The following is a 20,978-nucleotide window of genomic DNA, read 5'->3' as shown; positions in this document are numbered from 1 at the left end:
GGCCAAGAACGTCTCCTCCAAAGTAGATTCGTCCATGTTTGTACAACTGCATTCCCGGCATTATTATTTCAGGACTTAAATAGCTGTACGTTTTAAAACTTTTGGAAAAGTTTCTCTGCCTTTTTAAAAAAAGCAATTGGAAGACTAGCTAGGCTGGCTAAGGGGTATCAGGAGATTACCCTCTGCCAGTATAGTGCTTCCTGTTTTTTAAACAATCTATGCATGATCTCACGAATGATCTTTGATTTATCAGTTCTATTGATCCCCGTTGTACCTTATGGTAAAGTTCTATTAATTAACTGCTTAATCATCACCTGCTCTGTGTTCCCTATGCATTCGGTCCTGTTCAATGAAAACATACATTCTTATGTTACATCTTATTCTCACATCTTGGTCTCATAAGGTAACCGGTCCTATTTGTATTACCAACAAAACCGAACTTGTCATGTTGATGTGACGGTTGATGGTTAATTCTTTATATCTTTCAATATTTTTTATTGAAAGCACAAGCCACGAAAAGAAGAAAAGAAAAGTGACCACATGGTTGCATTAGCAATTTTAAATGTTATACTACAGCTAACCATCAGTGTATAATTTGAATAGGGCTACATAAGGATTCCTATCAGTTAGGCATTCTTACAACAGGTACGGAAGCCTTGGGTGATTTTAATGTACATTAAAGTAATTTCGAAACCAGAAAGTACACTTTTGTCTTTGAATTACCGTACCTTAAGAACATAGTTAAACCCACATGGGTTAAAGAATGGAAAGAAAGAACTTTGGGCCCGATGTAGGTCAGTCGGTAACGGCCGAAAATCTGTATTTTCGGCCGTTACCGATCGGTAAATAGGTGATAGGCATGTAGGGGGCATTATTTTACCGAATCGAGAATATTACCGAATCTGTAAATTTACCGAATCTGAGCCACCCATTTGTAGGTGGGACTCTAGAGTCCCAGGAGCCTTACCGAATCGATATTTTACCATCAAATCCAATTTGATGGTAAAATACCGATTCCGGTGTGCATGCACATGTGTGCATTCACACCTATGCCATGTGACAGGCAGACCTGCCCTTAGGGCATGTATGCCTGCCACATGGCACCCAAGCCTGTTCAAAGTGACACCCCCTGCACCCTTGTGAAAATGGGTATTTACTGATTCGGTAAATACCGAATCGGTAATGCCCATTCATTCATATGGGCTTCAAAGCCCATAGGAATGAATGGGCAATACCGATTCGCTATTTACCGAATCGGTAAATACCGAAATCATCCGATTCGGTATTCCAGCACATCTGGAATACCTACATGTCGACCCCATAGATTTACCGATTTTTAATTACCGAATCGGTAAAATTCGGTAATTTAAAATCGGTAAATCTATTTCACCTACATCTGGCCCTTTGTCAAAGAAAGATAGTGGCCCGCCTGGCACCAAAGAACACATCTTTTTAGGCATATGTGTACACGTGATTAGGGAAAATGACATCACTCATGGCACAAGAGAGCCAAAGGCTGTAGTGGCCACACAAATTGTCCCATCCTGTACACTGTAGTACCACGGAAGCACATATATATAAATATATATATTACCTACTGGCTATCGCCAGTAGGTATATATAGTTAGGATTAATTCCCTATGGGATTTCTGAAAATTCTATGTCTAATAACTTTGGCGTTTGTGGACGGAATCGGCTGAAATTTTCAGGAAAATGGCACATTTTGTTTCTGAGCAGCCCCTAAAAATTTGGTGGGGTTTCCTCAAGGGGGGGCTGAGAAAAAAGGGGGGTCCCAAAACGCGTTTTTTACATTGAGTTTTCCATAGGACTCACTTTTAGCTCGAACAGCTGAATGGATTTGCACGAAACTTGGCAAAATTGTAGGGACTGTTAGCCAGATGTGCCTTTGCTAGGTCTCAATATATGTGCTTCAGTGGATTTTGAGAAATTAACGTTTAAATCAAGATATATATCTGTAACAGCGCTCCGGGCAGCGATCCGGTCCGCTTACTTTTCGCGTTTCGGAACTTTGCGCGCAGAAAGCTGATTGGCTCTCCGGTGTCTGTCAACATTCTAAACAGTCCGGAGCGGCCGCCATCTTGTCTCTCGGTAGGATCGAGAGAGAAGAAGAGGTGAAAAACGAAAGGGGAATTTAATGAAAGGGGGCAAGGTATCCCCCTCTTGACCCCCTAGGAATGTTGTTGGGGTTATTAAAGGGTCCCGTGGGGAAAAGAAAAAAAAAATGATTTTTCACGGTAGAAGCGCTTCACGGGCCGCGAACTGGGCCGCAAACTGGTAGCGAAACGGGAATTCGCCATTTTGTGCTTCGTTAATTAAATTACTAGGTATAAGGGGGTGCGGGAGACGTATCCTAATCCCCTATGTTTCCTGAGGGTGGCTGAGGAGGCTGATATATGTTGATACATCTCTTCCAGCGGCTGTGCGTGAGCTTTTTTTTTTTTTTGCTGCGTGACAGTCCGGAGCGGCCGCCATCTTGTCTCTCGGTAGGATCGAGAGAGAAGAAGAGGTGAAAAACTAAGGGGGAATTTAATGAAAGGGGGCAAGGTATCCCCCTCTTGACCCCCTAGGAATGTTGTTGGGGTTATTAAAGGGTCCCGTGGGGAAAAGAAAAAAAAAATGATTTTTCACGGTAGAAGCGCTTCACGGGCCGCGAACTGGGCCGCAAACTGGTAGCGAAACGGGAATTCGCCATTTTGTGCTTCGATAATTAAATTACTAGGTATAAGGGGGTGCGGGAGACGTATCCTAATCCCCTATGTTTCCTGAGGGTGGCAGAGGAGGCTGATATATGTTGATACATCTCTTCCAGCGGCTGCGCCATCTTGCCTTTTTTCCAATGCCACAATTTTGTCGTGCACGGCAGCCATTTTAGATGCCAGGCTGGTCCCAGGCTATCACCTACCCCTGCGGATGTAGTTTAAGGCCCCAGCTGTAGAGAATTCAGACATGCCAACCCTCCCGATTCAGGCGTGTGACTACTGATTTCAGTGCTAGTCTCCCGCCTCCCGATTTCTGCAAGCAAAAACCCGGGGGCATATTTCGAACAAGTAGCGATAATTTTTGTCTCTAACTTGTTTAGAGACAAAAATTATCGCCGCACATCGGCGATTTTTATCGCAGATAAACCTTGCTATTATCGCAGAAAAGTCAGCGATATTCATGTATTATCGAGCAAATGCTCTTAGCCATGTTATCCACCTCCCATTGGATAACATGGCTAAGAACTGCTCAGGGCAGGTGTTAGATTTTGGAGATATTCGCGCTTAGCGCGAATATCTCCAAAAGTTGGTAATAGAAGATAGCGATGTTAGGGACTGTTTCCAGTCGCTAACATCTTCGCACGCCACTTTGCATGTCATTAGTGATAAGTATCACTGACATGCAAAGCGGGGCCCAAGATGGTCGCTATCTCCTTTTAGCTGTCACTAACTGGTGTTAGCGACAGCTTGGTAATAGGGAGATAATTTTATCTCCGCTTTCATGGCTTTTAAAGCCAAAAAAAGCGGAGATAAACCCCCTTGATAATATGCCCCACGATTCCTTGGGGGTTTCAGCTGACATGGCTTGGTATTGTGTTACATGGTAATTTTTCCAGGAAACGTCAGAGGGTCGATGCAGGGGTTCTAGAAGAGGTGATAAACCATTTAAGCCTCATGAACAAGCGCATGGTCTTTTAAAGATTTGTGAAGTACTCGGGGCGGCGGTGTGTGTGTGCCCTCTTTCAGGAGCGGGCGGGGGGGCACTGCCAGCAACTTGCCAGGTCAGGTAGTGTTCAACACGTGCATCACCCTTTCTCTGCCTGCTATTGCGCTCCATGCTTCGGAAAGGTAAGAAAAAGAACGTGCATTTGAGTTTGAAATGTCCGATCCTGCAGCAGCACACTTCCAAAGCCCACACATGACAATAACCCGATTCAAGGCCCCATTCACCCGTTTTTAAAAAAATAGATAACACTCCAACAAAGTAAGATTATAAAACTTTATTAACTATTAACTATAACGAACGGAACAAAAACTAAAAACATTTAAACATTTTTCAACACAAAAAGCAACAATGGTTAGAAGCTGTCTTTTGTGCGAATAGTCCCAAGGCAGCACAACGTGCAGAGTTCTGGACGGCACCCAGGTGATGTCGCCTGGGTGCCGCACTGGTTTTGGGATCCTACAATGCAGCACAGAAAAACAGCGTGGGGCGTCCCGGGTGGTGCGGGGGGAGGCCTCGTCAGTAGCGGTCTGTTGTGCGAATAGTCCCAAGGCAGCAGAACGCGTTGAGATGTTGATGGGACTGTGTCCAGTGTCACATGGCTGACACAACATGTACGACAGGCACCCAGGTGATGTCCAGTAAACTGCCGCACTGGTTTTGGTATCCTACAATGCTGCTCCGAAAATTGGCGTGCGGCGGCCCGGGGGTGGGGGAGGCGGCGTGAACGGGCCTCCCCAGGTGGCGGCCATCTAGCTGAGTTGCGCCCGCTCTTGCGGCTACAGCGTCTCGCTCACCATGTTGTTGAGTTGCTTCCACTCTTGCAGTGCAGCGATAGGCGGCTGCCACATGGCTCTTAAAATGGCGGACGGCTCCTCGGTTTTGGGCCTGGTCCACTGAAATGGCCCTGGGACACCTTGGAACTCGGACGCTTGCCTGCTAGGGCTTGGGCTCCATTCTCGAAAAGCGTCCCCTCAGCCGTGAAGATTCTACAAAAGTCTTGGGGGCCCCCGACTCCCGCAGGCTTCCGGTGGGGAGCGGCTGCCATGATTGCTCGCGGAATGACCACGACGGAGCCACGAGATGGTGGTGCTCTCATGCTGACGCCAGCTTCAGTCTGAATGATCCAGAAACAAGGTGGGGCTTTCATCGTTTGGGAAAAAAAATGTTCTAAACCAATGAAAAGTGTTATTTTTAGGTCATATGACCAAGCCTTCCATCTTTAGGAAACCAAAAGTAAAATGAACCAATGAAAAGTTTTATAAACAAGTCACATGACCTGTTATGCGGCATAGGGCTACAAAAAGCGTAGAAAATCCGTTGGCACGTGAGGCGGCGTCAGTAGCGGACCGATGTGCGAATAGGCCGAAGGCAGCACAACAGGCCGAGATCCGGATGGTACCGAGGTGGTGTCCAGCAAATTGCCGCACTGGTGTGGCCATCCTACAATGCTGCGCCGAAAGACGGCGTGTCCAGCTGAGTTGCGGTCACTGTTGCGGTACAGTGACTCGAACGCGCCGAGATCCGGATGGCACCGAGGTGGTGTCCAGCAAATTGCCGCACTGGTGTGGCCATCCTACAATGCTGCGCCGAAAGACGGCGTGTCCAGCTGAGCTGCGGTCACTGTTGCGGTACAGTGAGTCGAACGCGCCGAGATCTGGATGGCCCCGATGTTGTGTCCAGCAAGTTGCCGCACTGGTGTGGCCATCCTACAATGCTGCGCCGAAAGACGGCGTGTCCAGCTGAGTTGCGGTCACTGTTGCGGTACAGTGAGTCGAACGCGCCGAGATCTGGATGGCCCCGATGTTGTGTCCAGCAAATTGCCGCACTGGTGTGGCCATCCTACAATGCTGCGCCGAAAGACGGCGTGTCCAGCTGAGTTGCGGTCACTGTTGCGGTACAGTGACTCGAACGCGCCGAGATCCGGATGGCACCGAGGTGGTGTCCAGCAAATTGCCGCACTGGTGTGGCCATCCTACAATGCTGCGCCGAAAGACGGCGTGTCCAGCTGAGTTGCGGTCACTGTTGCGGTACAGTGAGTCGAACGCGCCGAGATCTGGATGGCCCCGATGTTGTGTCCAGCAAGTTGCCGCACTGGTGTGGCCATCCTACAATGCTGCGCCGAAAGTCGGCGTGGGGTGCCCCGTTGGCTTATGAGGTGATGTCAGTAGTGGACCGATGTGTGAATAGGTCGGAACCAGCACAAGGCGCCAAGATCCGAATGGCAAGTCCTGGATGTTGAGTGCCTCAGTTGAGAGTTCTGAGCAGTGCTTGTAAGACTATCTGAAGTTTATTATAAGAATCAGAGTAAGTTGAAGACTGTCTGAAGCTTATTTGCACCTTTTGCAGCTTCACTATTGCCCAAGGTGGTGTCCAGCGGAACTTTTTTCCTTTTCCTTTCTGCTTCTTTTCCTACAATCCGTTTCATCTGAAGACACGACCAGGTCCCTGAATGTGTGTAGGGGGACGCTATTGATTGAATGAAAATGGCGGCTTGACACAAAGCTGACTCAAGCGTTACTGTTGATGCTATACAGACAAAAATTGGTTTTCAGTTTGTACATTCTTCAGGTTTTTTTTTTCCATCCAAGTCTGATTGAGAGTTTGTAGAAAAATGGCTTCAGATTTTCCACATACTACTCTTCAACATTCTTCCTAAATGTAACAATGTGAAACTCACTAGGAGAACGGCTGTTTCTGTTTCCTTTCAAAATGCTGCCAACAATATTTTCTGAATGGAAGACACCATCTTGTAGCATAAAGGGCCGAAAGGGGTTCTGGTCTGGCCGATGGTTGGTGGAGACATTTTGACTATATCTTGGACCTGCCCGGCCTCGCCCAAAATGGCGCCGGTATAAATGGGACTCGTAACTCCTTGCCCGCAAATGTATATCTAGAAAATGTTATTGTAAGTGGCCCTGTCCTATTTTAATTACAAAATGTATGTCCACCGATTCCGCAACTGTTAGACACCTTAGTTCTTGCAACCTAATGGCCCGCTCGTTACGTTCCTCTACAGTGTAAATGTCTCCTCATCATATACGATTTCAGTTTGCTCCGTGGCCGGCCCACGTGGTTATAGGCCCGTATTTGTATACTGACATTTTCACAATAAAGGTTTTTAAAACAAAACACGGTAGTAGTATTTACATTGGTAAAGTTTTTACTTTTAGTCACTGTTTTCGAATCAGTAAAAGGCAAGTGAAATAAAGCAGTCCAATTACATGACGGATAAAAGGTATAATATGTAGGAACGCAGTAAAGATAAATGGTCAAGGGCAGTTGTGTTTTTCATGTCTGCAACATAAAGTGATCGATAAGAATCTGATAATCAGGCGTATCGGCGACTAAGACAGCAGGCCGAATCTCTTTTACTCAACGGCTCCGTCATGGAAGGAAGAAACGCCCTTTTTCTCGAAAAAGGAATATATTTTACTTGCAAGACAGTTGTAAATTTTCCGGGAAAGTACATTAGCCTGGAATATTATAACATATGTTTGAAAAAAAAATATTGTTCGAAAACAATAAAAAGCGTAATTTTTAGGTCATATGACCAAGCTTTTCATCATTAAATTAACAAAAGTAAAATGAACCAATGAAAAGTTTTATTAACAAGTCACATGACCTGTTATGCTTACGTTACGCGCTGCGCGCCGCGCCTCGGATCACTTCCGGGTGCGCTAACGCGGCGTGTCATATAACGCATTACGCGACAACGTAGGTCAAGAATATAGTCAAAATGTCTCCACCAACCAGCGTTCAGAACACAACCCCTTTCAGCAGTCCAAAAAGTTCTGTTAAATGACAACAGAGGGGACAGGCAACAAGAACCATCAGTCAAAGAGGGGAGGGCAAGTTCTTCTCTTCCGGGTCATGTTGGGGCGCTACCGGAACTGATCGAATTGGTAGTCTATAGTGTTTCTGGATGTTTCAGACTAAAGCTGGCGTCAGCATGAGACCACTACCATCTCGTAGCTCCGTCGTGGCCATTCCACGAGCAATCATGGCAGCCGCTCCCCACCAGAAGCCTGCGGGAGTCGGAGGCCCCCAAGACTTTTGTAGAATCTTCACGGCTGAGGGGACGCTTTTCGAGAATGGGACCCAAGCCCTATCAGGGAAGCGTCCGAGTTCCAAGGTGTCCCAGGGCCATTTTAGTGGACCAGGCCCAAAACCGAAGAGCCGGCCGCCATTTTGAGAGTCCTGTGGCAGCCGCCTATCGCTGCACTGCAAGAGCGGGAGCAACTCAACTACATGATGAGCGAGACGCTGTAGTCGCAAGAGCGGGCGGTAAACAGCTGAATGGCGGAAGAGGCACAGTGTAGCAAAAGCGGGCGGAATGGCAACTAAAACGGTAAAGGGGCGCCCCACTACAGCTTGTCTTCAGGTCAAACGGATTGTGGGACAAGGTCCAGAATTGAAGAGTCATCAAAAGGCAAAAAGTTCCGCCGGACCCCGGGAGCCGGCCGCCTATGTCGGGGGCGATCTCAGGCTACACCAGTGCTATAAGACTTGGGGAGGGTGTCGGAGCCAAGCGTCTTCTCCGAGTCCATGGCCATCACACCGCCCCTCAGGGGCCTCCGTCAAGCTGTTTAGGAAGCTAACATATCACATTGTTTTCTAATGCAGTCAGGTCCACAAACGACACTCACTTACTTTGAGAATAGTGAAGCTGCAGTAGGTGGAAATAAGCTTCAGACAGTGTTACAAGCACTGCTCAGAACTCTTAACTATGGCACCCAACATCCAGAACTTATGCTATTTGAGAATGGCAGTGACATCGAAGCATCTCAGGGACCAAAACCATTAACGTACTTTCACGTATGAAAATCTTACTTGGGGAGGGGGCAGGAGCGAAGCGCCCCCTCCCAGTCAGCGCCACCACACCGTATGTTGAAAATTTGAAGCCATCGTTCTACAAAGTCAACCAAACTTGGATTGAAAAATCTAGAAAAATGTACAAACTGAAAACCAGTTTTGGTCTGCATAGCATCAGTAGCAACGCTTGAGTCAGCTTTGTGTCAAGCCGCCATTTTGATTCAACAAAGCACAGGCATTGAAAAAGGCTCAAATTCAGAACTCTAAACTATGGCACCCAACATCCAGGAGCTTGCCATCCGGATCTTGGAGCCTTGTGCTGCTTTTGATCTATTCACACATCGGTCCACTACTGACATCATCTTATAAACCAACGTTATGTAAATAGTTTTTTAATAAAATGTTTTACCCTGTTTCTTTGCTGGTGTGTTGTCTATATTTTTAATATTTGCATAGGGTTTGTCGTTATTTTGTGCGGGATGGGTGATGGAGCCGAGCTGTCTTGCAGCCCTCATGGTGTGGAGCTCAGTTCATCTCACTATTTTCGTATTTCTCATGAAGGGTTGTTCCTAATATTTCTATTTTAGCGAGGTCAAAAAGAGATCCAATTAGTGGCCTACTGATTTTGCTCGATTACTTTTATTTTTTTTACACGATTTTTCACTATCTGCAAAGACTAAACAGAGTATTGCGACTTTGTGCTTGTTTGTAAATAGAGAATGATCCAAAGAGAACCAATTCTAAAACAGTAAATGCTTGGACAACAATCAATCAAATGGAGAGACAAGCAGGCACGACGGATTACAACGGGGGCAAAGGCTTGCGTAAACTGCATTTACAAAACCTTATTTTACTCGCATAAAACCATTGAAATTCCATATATAGTTATAAGCGCTAACTATATATCGCGCACCCGCAATCCACTGCTGATGATGTCACATATTACATCATTCATGACATGGTTAGTGACATCACTGATGACATCACTGATGACATCTCAAATGACATCACTGATGACATCACTGAAAACATCTCATTTGACATGACTGATAACATCACTGATGATATCATTCATGTGATAATACGATGAACCTCTTCAGACTCTAATATAACCTTAGATACAATCAGTGTAAACAGACACTCACAGACTGTCACTCATCCATGGAGTTACTCACACACCTAGTCAGTCATGCAAAGAATCAATCACACCTCCATTTCCTCAACTATACAGTTATACAAAATGTACTTATTCAAACATATACTAACACATATTTACTCTATTATACAATCCCTGATACAAGTTCACAATGATCCATACAGCCACTCACACATTCACTGGCTCTTATGCACAGTTATTTATATATGTCAACTCTCACATGTACTGTGTTTTACATATGTACTTACTTTGACATGTAGCACTGAGATATCCATTCACTCACCAATGCACTCATGCACACAGTCAACCGCCCATACAGCTGTTTCCACATGCACTTTTGAAACCATACATCTAGTGAATCAACTGCTCACACATCTATGCACAGAGTCATACACCTCCCAGCCACCTACACACACACTCAGTATCCCATACAAATACTTGGGCAACCAATCAATAACCCATATAGTTACTCATATAGCTACTTATCAACACATGCAACAGTTCACAGAACAACAGACATAATGATGCACAAATTAAGACAGTTTAGTCACTAACCCATGCACTCAGTGAGACACATTTAATCACTCACTCATACAGTCAGTCATGCACCTACTAAATCCTTCATCCAGACACTTATATATCCATTCATTCTTCAATATGTAAGAGATATTTTAACTTTACAGAAACATACAGTCACTGCATGTTGTCATCAGTGATGTCATCAGTGATGTCATTTGAGATGTCATCAGTGATGTCACTAACCATGTCATGAATGATGTAATATGTGACATCATCAGCAGTGGATTGCGGGTGCGCGATATATAGTTAGCGCTTATAACTATATATGGAATTTCAATGGTTTTATGCGAGTAAAATAAGGTTTTGTAAATGCAAATCCCTAACTATATATGGCCTAAAACCAATGGTTTTTTCATTGAATTTTCAAGGTTTTGTAAATGCAAATTCCTAACTATATATCCACTATAACCTATGTTTTTTTCTGTGAATATATATATATATATATATATATATATATATATATATATATATATATATATATATATATATATATATATATATATATATATATATATATATATATATATATATATATATGATCAAGTCCCTTGCGTGGGCTGAAACGCGTCATGGCTGCCGCTGCATCGCAGGATTACCATTAAAATTTGCAGCTGATTTAGCCCATGTGGTCCGCGCTCTTTCTTTCACGTTGGATGTGAAAATGGGGGAGAGTTAACTGCTATATATATATATATATCTATATATATATATATATATATATATATATATATATATATAGATATATATATATAAAGTAAAGAACAAGCCGCCCCGTTTTTCCCAGCAGGTGAACAGAGACGACGCGAATCCCAGGAATCAGGCACAGGTACGTTTTTATTCATTACTGAGCTTACAAATCTGACGTGTTTCGGGCAGATGCCCTTGCTCACAGATGGCCAGATCTCGGCCGGCCATTTTTAAAACTATGCTTTAGTGTGCACCACGTGATATAATAGACATAAACAAGATACTATGCACGGGCTGACTGTGTTACTTATCAATTAGTCTTTTTTCCAACTGGTCATTAGTTGTTTGTAAATCTTGCCAAATATAGCAAGAAAAAGCATAATAAGCATCCAAGAACGACAATAGTTAATAAGCATAAATGCAAATCATCCTATAGTACACAATTTCGTAAATAGGGAAAAGAAAAAGACAAGCAATATATATGAACATCTTTCAATTCATGTATGAATACAAGGACTCTTGGAAATGCATAAATATATATCTAACAACAGTTAGTTTTTCCAAATCTTTCATACTAGTGTACCGATATAATACATTTTCCTGTGCAAAAACTGCAAACAAATACAAACGACATTAAGCAAAGAAATATGTGCAATATCAAGGAATTCCTATTATAATGTGCAAAATATCATTTGAAACTGTTGTGCAAATCGAGAAAGATCTGTAAACATTTATACTCATGTGCAAATTATGCAAAGGTATAAAGCAGCTTTAGTCTCTGTCCATATATGGCTCATATACTAAATATGTGTACCATAAAACAGAGAAATATGTGCAACATTCCGCAATTTAAATGTCCATGTATAAATTTTTTTTTTTTTTTACAACACGAATCTAATGTGCAAATTAAGCAGGCAATCTGAAAACATGTATAACAACATTTACGCAAAATTTGAAAGCAATATAAGGTCTATACATATATCACTACACCTGTTTGCTCAATTGTACAAAATCCCACTAAAATTCCCTATAATTGAGAAGTTCTTGTTAAATATGCTAATGACAGTTGTTCATCAACCAAATTCAGGTTTGTCACGAACAAAACAGCCTCTTAAATGTGCAAATATCATGTGTGAATTAAATATATATATATATATATATATATATCCCATAAAGAAAATTGTTGATTTAAAAACATTTTTCTATGTATTTGAATTTTTTTTTTTTAAAACGACGATGCTGCAGGGAGGCAGCCAAATGTGATGTATGCATAAAGTAATAAAAGTCATTACTGTATTTTAAAGAACAACCAATCTTTAATTACAGTTACCGTAATTATAAAAAATGATATAAATTCTCTGTTGTATTTAGTCCATTTGGGAACAAGTGAAGGGCACCAACACTGATACCTTTGAAGAGGGGCCTCAACTATCAAGTGAGGTAACCCCAGACCCGTGGCAAAGCTGTGTCACGGATGGGATCTAACCCACATGTTCATCAAAGCTTAGGATATTATCATGGAATGTAGCTGGACTGAGGCTCAAAGTGGCACTTGCGCACTGCGTTCAATGCATAGAACAATTTGATCTATGTATTTTGCAGGAAACCTGGTCTAATATCCCAGTTTTTATTCCTGGGTATGTGACCTTTTGTCACCCAGCACTAAATAAAAATCAAGGCTAGCCTGTTGGGGGGGCTATTGATCTGGGTCAAAATTGAGCTCCATTGTACTTTACGTGAGATCAAGGCTAATGGCCCAGATATTCTAGCTATTCACTTTAGGGGCAGGAACGGTGCAGGACTAGATCTTTTTATTGTTTATGCCCGAGGCTCCAAGGCTGGCTGTAGGTCATCTACCATACAAATGCTAGAAGACTGTCTAGAGGGGAGAGAGTCTGTAGGTCCATTAATAATAGTAGGTGACTTTAAGGTCCCCTATGAACCCCTAGACGCAGAGGACATAACCAACAGCGGCAAGCTCAATGAGCTATGGCACGTTCCTCTGCTTGATGTTCCACCCATTTAAAAATGGAAATGCACAGCGTTGCATCTTCATGCATTAAAACTTGAATACGGGCTTAGGGCAGCAAACTGACGTACTAGGTCTGACAGGATGCGGGTGAATATTTATAATGGAACATTTAACATGAGTCGCATTGAATAGATTTTACTAGATGTTAAATTGTGGTCTGGGGTGATGGATATGGTGGTTGGAACAACTACTGACAGAGATCATAATCCTCTAGAGCTCATAATGTCTCCACTATGGGCCAAAACCCCCACTGTCCCCGGTATTTCTCTTATAACTAGGGAGACTTGCCCCTCAAGTAACAAGGTGAGTCAAATGGGATTGAGTCGCAATTGATGTAGCAAACTCAAAAATGTAAAGACTAACCTATTAGATAGCTCTAGTGACCTGGGCAGTTTACTTGAGCAGCATGATGGGCCTTCTAAGATCACGGAATGTCACACAGCCTTTTTTTAAACAACTGACGTCCTATTTTAGCATGCCCCATCAGCCCCAGGGTAAGCCCAAATCAGCCAGATCACACTCCACCTGGCTTAACCAGGAGTACAGCATCACAAGATCTAAACTGACTGGTGCCATTAGAGCAAATGATATGCCAGAACTAAGAGAGTCAAGGAGAAATTACAAGGTAGCGTTAGTCAAAGCGAAAAGAGCCTGGGTGGAAGATCGATGGCTCCAAATCAGTGATGCATACATGAGGAAATACTCATGTCCGTTTGGGCTTCTAGTGGTGAGGGTGGAAGCAGTAAGACCGAGGCCACCTACCAACAATATCTCCCTATCCACCCGGCATGACCATTTTACTGCAGTATATACTGGATATGGGGACATAGCTGCTGAAGCTGCCATTATTGACCATAGCAGCCACCAGACCTCTAGGCTGTTTTCATTAGCCGAAATTACACTTAGCATAAACTCTATTGTAAGGAACAAAGCTCTGGGGCCTGATGGCATCCCTGGCAATGTCTTTCTAAGTACATCACCAATTAGCCAATGGTATTACTGCAGGGGCTCCCATACAACCTTCATTGAAGGGCACTGTGGTGATCCCACTTTTAAAGTAGGGTGATTGCTCCCATCCAACTAACAACAGGCCTATCAGTCTTCTCTAGTGTAATTCTTTTGATGATCACAACATGGATGGAACAGTAAAATATTCTATCCTCCTTCCAGGCAGGTTTTAGAAGGAAGATCAGGCCCATAGATCAGGTCTTTCATTCTAGTTTAATGGCCTGGAAATCTGTGACCATCGAAAAGGGGAGTTTCTACATCGATTTGATTGATTGATTTGAAGTCAGCTTTTGATCTCATCCCCAGGCGCAAGCTGTGGTATGTTTTGCAGGAGTTTGGTCTTTCCCCTGAGGTCCTGCCATTGGTTGTCCTTCTCCATGTGGACAACTACTTGAGGGTCCGTTGGGGAGACCAGGGCCAGTTGAAAGATTCGATCTGTGTGGACAGGGAAATAAGACAGGGTTGTGTTTTAGCCCCCACTTTGTTTTCATTATTTATCAATGGTGTAGTCCAATACTTATCAGAAGTACCAGCTGACGCCCCTGTGAAGGCGGGTGTCAAAGTAACAACCTTATTGTTTGCGGACAACACATTGATAGTGTCCAAAGCACCTCGTTGTCTTCAACTGCTCTTGGATTGCCTCAAGGCCTTTTGCGATCAAAGAGGTCTCGAGGTCAACGCCTCAAAATCCAAACTTCTGCTAATGAACCCACATAGAACGTTCAAAGGTAAAATGCTGCTGGGGTGGATCCCTCTTGAGAGAGAGGCCACTTTTGGTTATTTGAGCATAGCCTTTTCCAAGAAAATGGCATGGAAAGATCACATTATGAATCAGAATCTTCAGCAGACCATTGGGGCACTGATTAAGGAGCATAGAACTACCCAAACTAAGCCAATAGCTGCCCCTCTCCAGATTTATGACCACAAGGTAGCGAGTTCAGTTCTGTATGGGGCTGAACTCTGAGGATTAGAAAACATGGAAGGCCTGTTAATTACAGAGAATAAATCCTTAAGATCTATATGTTTACTTCCCCAGAGCACCCCACTTCAACCCCTACGGCTGGATATTGGAAGACGCTCAATTGTGGAAAAAGCTAGGGTGTGGCTCTTGCTCTTTTGGCTGCATCTGAAACTGACTCCTGAGCTTTCCCATTATGCTGCAGCACTTGATGAGGTTTCCAAGCTTGACCCCTTCAAAAAAGTTGGGTGGTTCAACAAAGTTAGGTCACTACTATCAGCAAAGGGTCTGGAAGTTCCTGGGAAACTAAAAACCTTAGCCAACTGCCAAGCAAAGAAGTGGTTAAAAATTAATACTGGAGCTGGGTATTACAGTCTTTTGTTGCTCAATCATCTGTGGGTCATCTCACGCTAGATTTCATGGAATTCACACTACAAAGCACTTTCGAACAGTATATGGAGGATACAAAACTCTATATCCAATTTAGATGTGGTTCCCTTCCCGTGAACTCCTTTACAGTTGCTTGACTGCAGCCCTTGGATAGAACACAGAACTGCCCGGGTTGTCCTATAATAATTGAAACAATTGGCCAGATTTATTTGTTTGCCTCTATATAGTCTCATGAGACATAAGTGGCTAGCCCCTGTTTGTAGATTATTGAGAACTGTCTGCCACTAGAATGCGCTTTGCATCCTAAAATCGGACTGTAGGCCTTCTGTAGCATATGGAGTTGCAAAGTTCTTTGGGAACATGTGGATTATTAGAAGGTACCCATCCAAGACGCAATAGTCTGCAGTTCATAATTGTATTAAACTATTATGTCCAGGCTTTGTAATAACTATGCAATGCTTTATCTTTGTAAATTGATTATATTTTCACATTTAGTGGATTCCTTTTTGTATTTCAATGTGGTATATGTTTTAAAATAATAATAGAATTTATCTTTTGAATATTGTTTTAACATTTTAACAGTGATGATTCAAAACCTTTGGCAAATGATGTGTACTATCTAATGATTCTCTTATTTATATATAATGTTGGATCACTGTGCTGGAAGCATTTGCACCTTTATCGTTGTAACGTCCGAATAAAGTTTATGAGATTGACATTGACATTTCTGATAAGAAAAATACAATAAATGATAGACTAACATCTCACTGTCAGAACTAAAACTCCCTGCTGGTTGTACTGTTTTACTCCCTTAGGTAACATGGAAGTAATTATCCTGAATCATAGCATTTTCTACCTTTGAGCGGACCACTTTTTCAATCCTTCAGAAGGTGTAGTTCAGAACTGCAGACAATAGTCCTGTTGAAGTGTTAGTTGTGATGTCTACTTTCATAACAGCAAAAATACCAATTGATGGACAGAATGCAGAATAATGTCATACATCCACCCTAGAACAGAGACCTGGGCTTAAATCAATTGTTTTTTGCTCAACATGCCTTTCCACTTTGGACCAAATCATATGCAAATCAGTCTTGAACCTGCGCCCAATGGCAACAGTCCAACTCAAACTGCCAGGCAAATTCCTCCCTGGACTGGAAACAAGCATCCTACGACTGGTTTTGGGCTTTCAGCCCTCATCAACCAGAATAGCTTGACTCCAGTGGCATGGAGAGCACGGGACCCATGTCTGGGCATACCCGTCTCACTCGGGGTGACAAATGCAAAAAAGAACAGTTGATGGACAGAATTCCGAACAATGTCATACATTCACCCCAGTGCAGAAATCTGATGATGGCTTCAACCCAGATCTGTGACAGGGGGTGAGTGTCTAAAAAGTTTCAGCGCTCCGACCATCATCTCCTTGTGTTTGCTTTGTTCGCCCTAAGATGGCAGGGTATTCCCAGACGAGGGTCCCTTTGCCACTGGATCCAAGTGAGCCTGGTTGATGAAAGGTGTTACCCAGAAACCGGACCCAGGATGCTTGTTTCAGGTTCCCGTTCAGGGAAATCCTGGCTTGGCAGTTTAGGCTGGACTGTTCCCATGAGGCACAGTGTCAAGACTGATTTGCATAAAGCTGGGACTAAACTGAGGTGGCGAAGTGAGCCAAAGAATGATGACAGATTCAACCCAGATCTGTGAGTGTTTGAAAAGTTTCAGCGCTCTGTTCATCATCTTCTAGTGTTTGCTACTTTCATAACAGAGCACCCTTTATTCTTATGCTGAGTAATATTTATTCTTGTGCACCTGAGTAGACTATCCACTCTCATCTAGGAAATGCATATATTTTTGATTGATAGTATTTTGACTTCAAATACAGTATTTTACAGATATTTGTTGAAGAAATATAAATATTTTTGGAAAGTAAAAACTAGAGATATAGTTGAACTGCATGACTCTGACAATGAGAAGCATTCCCTCGGGCATTCAGGTGCTATACAAATGTTCAAATTAAATCAAATCAAATTATAATTCTGGGAATGAAGAGTGGTAAGAGGGACATAACAAGATATTATGCTCTTTATTTTCTACAATCAAAGCATTCTAGAGTAAATGTAATAGTAAACAAAGGCTGTTTAAACTGTGCACACATGGTGGAACTTTCACTGGTGAAGTTCATTTGAGCTGAATGTGAGAAGTGTTAAAGTTGCCCTCATATTAGTAACAACATAGACATTCTTGTCTTAGGGACACTAGGGAAAAATACTACCGGAATCTGGTAGTGAGAAATGGGACATGGGTCAGAATAATTGCTGCTTAGTTTGGGGCTCTGAAGAGCTGTATTTAGAAATGGGTTGAGAGGGATGATAGAGTGATTTGTAGGCTTTGACTCAATTATTGACAATAATGGACTATTTACAGAAAGCACTGTTAGACATAGTGACTATTTCCTTGTGGTTTGGTTTAAACAATCCCACAGTGTACTGTTCTGCCAAAATCCAACATGGCAGATCCTTCCTTCCCATGGGCAGAGCTTTGGGCACACCCCTGAAGCATGTCTATGGAAATGAGAAACGTTATGTGCAAACCAATTCTGATAACAGTTCTGGGTTTTCCCACCAATGGAATTGGTTTTATCCTAACTACCTGAACAATGGGAGAGGGGCAGGCCTTGGTGTGAGTTACGCCTGTCTGTGCAGGGGATGCCCCTGTACAGCTTGGCCAGTTGGTAGACAAATCCCTCAAGCCAGCTGGTCAGAAGGAGTTCACACCTACACTCACCCAAGGCCCTTGAATTCTCTTTCCTGGGAGCCCTTCACAGCTTCTTGCAGGGGCCAGCAGACTGCACAATGATTGTTGGAGATTAACTCTGAAAAGGTTGCTGGAGGCTTTAGGCAGAAAAAATAAAGACATTCTAAAATCACTTTTTCTGCAATTATTAGACAAAATTTGACTTTAGCCAAAATGTTGGCTAAAAATAGTTTTAAGAATTGAGGAAAGACCGTAAGCAACCTGCTCATCTATCCGGCCAAGATGTGCATTGCCAGTCAGCCTCACCTTGCAGATGATCCCGCTACACTTTTCTCTGCAGTAGCAAATCCAGTTCAGTGGCCTTTTGCCAAAGGGGTAGCCAGCTTCCAAGAACTTTTATCGGCTACAGCCTCCTGCCTCATTCCTCTGGAGATTTTTGACTTCTAAAAATATTCACAGCAACTTCAAACAGTGGCTTCCAGATGATGACGCTCCCTCCTTGGAAGCTGCCTGCAGCCTTTCCTCACTGTACTTTACCACCTCAGAAACTTTTTCATGAAAATTACTCTATGTCCCATGGTAAGCATTGACTGGTCCCAATCCACTACTTGTGTCCGACTCGTGCTCCATCGCATTCAGCCATATTTTTCAACTTTGGCCCGGTCTAGCATGACTAGATTTCTGTGGATGGTGCTTTGATCTTTTAGGCCCTAGTTTTTACTAAAAACTTAAAACATTAATTATCTCAATTCTAGAGATCGGATTTCTGTTGTTGAATTATCATCTAATTTATTAAAAATGTACTCTATTTTTTTAATTGGTGTGGGGTTTTTCTTGTGTTGTGTTTTCACTATATTACTGTTTACACATTGCCCCAAAGTTAAGACACATTGCCTCTTATTTAAACTGACCCAGGGTTAGGCACAGTTTATTATAGTGACTGTTTGGGGTTCTCCTTTCCAGAGATTGTGGCTGTTGCTTGACCAGGGCTAACACCCCAGTCAACCAACAAACCTCTAACAATTGTACTTTTTAATAAATATTTTTATTTCAACTGCTCTGTGCTATGGGATTCAATAATTGCATTAATGTTGATTTGAGTGATATGCGTGAATGTATTTCATGTCATTTCTATTTATTTTAACAAAACAATTTGTACTCATTGCTTTTAGATGAATGTTACCTTAATAATGGAGACTGCAGTCACCAGTGCAGTGTTGTTCCTTCAAGAGGGATCGTCTGTTCCTGCCCCATGGGAATGATTCTGAGCCCAGACAACAAAACTTGTGAAGCATTGGATTACTGCTTTAAACATTTTAAATGTAGTCAAGTTTGTGAGCAACACAAAAATACTGTGAAGTGTTCTTGTTATGATGGCTGGACTCTTAATCCTGACGGAGAAAGTTGTACCAGTACTGGTAAGTTACCGTTTTTAATATTTACATTTCAGTCCCCGTGGTGACATAACACGATTGGACTGTATATTTGTTGGAAGATACTTCTTTCCTTTTTTTAATATTCCAAAACTCTAATTGTGTTTAACAAGTGCTTCCATTTCGTTGAAGGCATAACCTTGAAACGATCTTAAGGGGGAGGCGCAAAGACTTTAGGCTACTGAGTAACATAATTATGCTGAACCTTAATGCATAGGGCGACAGGCTCATGCCCCCTCTATCAATTCAACTCTGTCATCCACAGCCCGGATGTGATTCCTGCTTTCGTGAACTGAAACTAAATTGATGGTTTATTGGCTCATTAGAGTTCTGCTGGTCTTACTCAAATCATGCTCAATGTAGCCAAAATTGTAATGGTATGGGTGACATAGTATCATGGCAGCAAATCTAGAGGGCAGATCCACAAACTATCAAGGGGTGCAGAACATATTCTAGACCTGTAAAACAATGAGTGAGGGAAGACAAAATGAAGACTTTGCCCAAAATAAAAAAAATGAAAACAATGAATCTTAAATTTGGGAAAGCAATTTATATAAGAATCAGTGGGGGATAAGTACAAGGAAGTAGAGGAGAGAGATTTCAGCCTTCCTGGATTAACACCTCTCTCCTTCACTTCTGAAATGCAAGGCTGCACTATATTTACAAGAATGTGGTGCAGCCTTGCTTTTCCCCCTGCGATGGTGCTAAGTTTAGTAACTTAGCGCCAACGCACGCACCCTTGCACCAGAGTGCAAGGGTGTCTGAGTGGAGGGCAGGTTTGTTTATGTGTAGGAAGATGCCTCTTCCTGCACATAAACAATCTTAGAAATGCCATTCTGTCACCTTCTTGTGTGCTGCTTCATGCAACACACATGAAAGTGACAACAGTGCATTCTTTAAAAAGTGTGTTTATTTACAGGAAGGGGCACCTTCCCTGTACATACACAAAACATGGCATTTTACTTTTTCCATAAGTGCTGCACAAGGCATCACATATGGAAAAAGCAAAAAAGAGGAGAAATAATGCATTTCTCCTCATTTCGCCAAACTTAAGACCTGTTTTCACCTGGTCTTAAATTTGGCGCTGCCTCTTATGTGAGCCTCCCTTGTACATAGGGGGCAGAGTCAAAATGAAAGGGTGTTGCTGTTGAACGCCCACCACAGCACCCACTACCCACCCCTTTCATGCTAACCATAGTGTCAAAAGGGGGCCTTATGTACAAGGTAGTGTTAAGCTACGTTAACACCCTTCGCCACCGCAGCGTCAATATAGGTGGCATTGTGGTGGCGATAGGAGCTACTACATATGCCCCAGTGTTTTTAGGTAAATTACTTTTTTTCAAGTAGTTTGGAGAACACAGTTGAACTATTAAATTACCCTATATATGTTTGTAGCAGTATGCAAGAGGACTGTTCTGCACAATGTATATAAGCAGTGGCACTTTAACA

The 20,978-nt window shown here is 42.8% G+C and overlaps 1 protein-coding gene across 1 annotated transcript in view; it reads left to right on the top strand.

Annotated features, from left to right (window-relative positions):
• The window catches only part of LRP1B (LDL receptor related protein 1B), a 3,669,685-nt gene that overhangs the window by 2,006,541 nt on the left and 1,642,166 nt on the right, over positions 1-20,978 (top strand). Inside the window, exon 23 of the mRNA XM_086955170.1 lies at positions 19,269-19,514. Within this exon, the coding sequence (XP_086811296.1) occupies positions 19,269-19,514 (246 nt within the window). The remainder of the gene's footprint in view (positions 1-19,268; positions 19,515-20,978) is intronic.

Source organism: Lissotriton vulgaris, chromosome 2_1, assembly GCF_964263255.1.
Source record: "Lissotriton vulgaris chromosome 2_1, aLisVul1.2, whole genome shotgun sequence".
NCBI lineage: Eukaryota > Metazoa > Chordata > Amphibia > Caudata > Salamandridae > Lissotriton > Lissotriton vulgaris.
The sequence above is the reverse complement of the archived record's forward strand: the minus strand, read 5'-3'. Positions and strand labels throughout refer to the sequence as shown.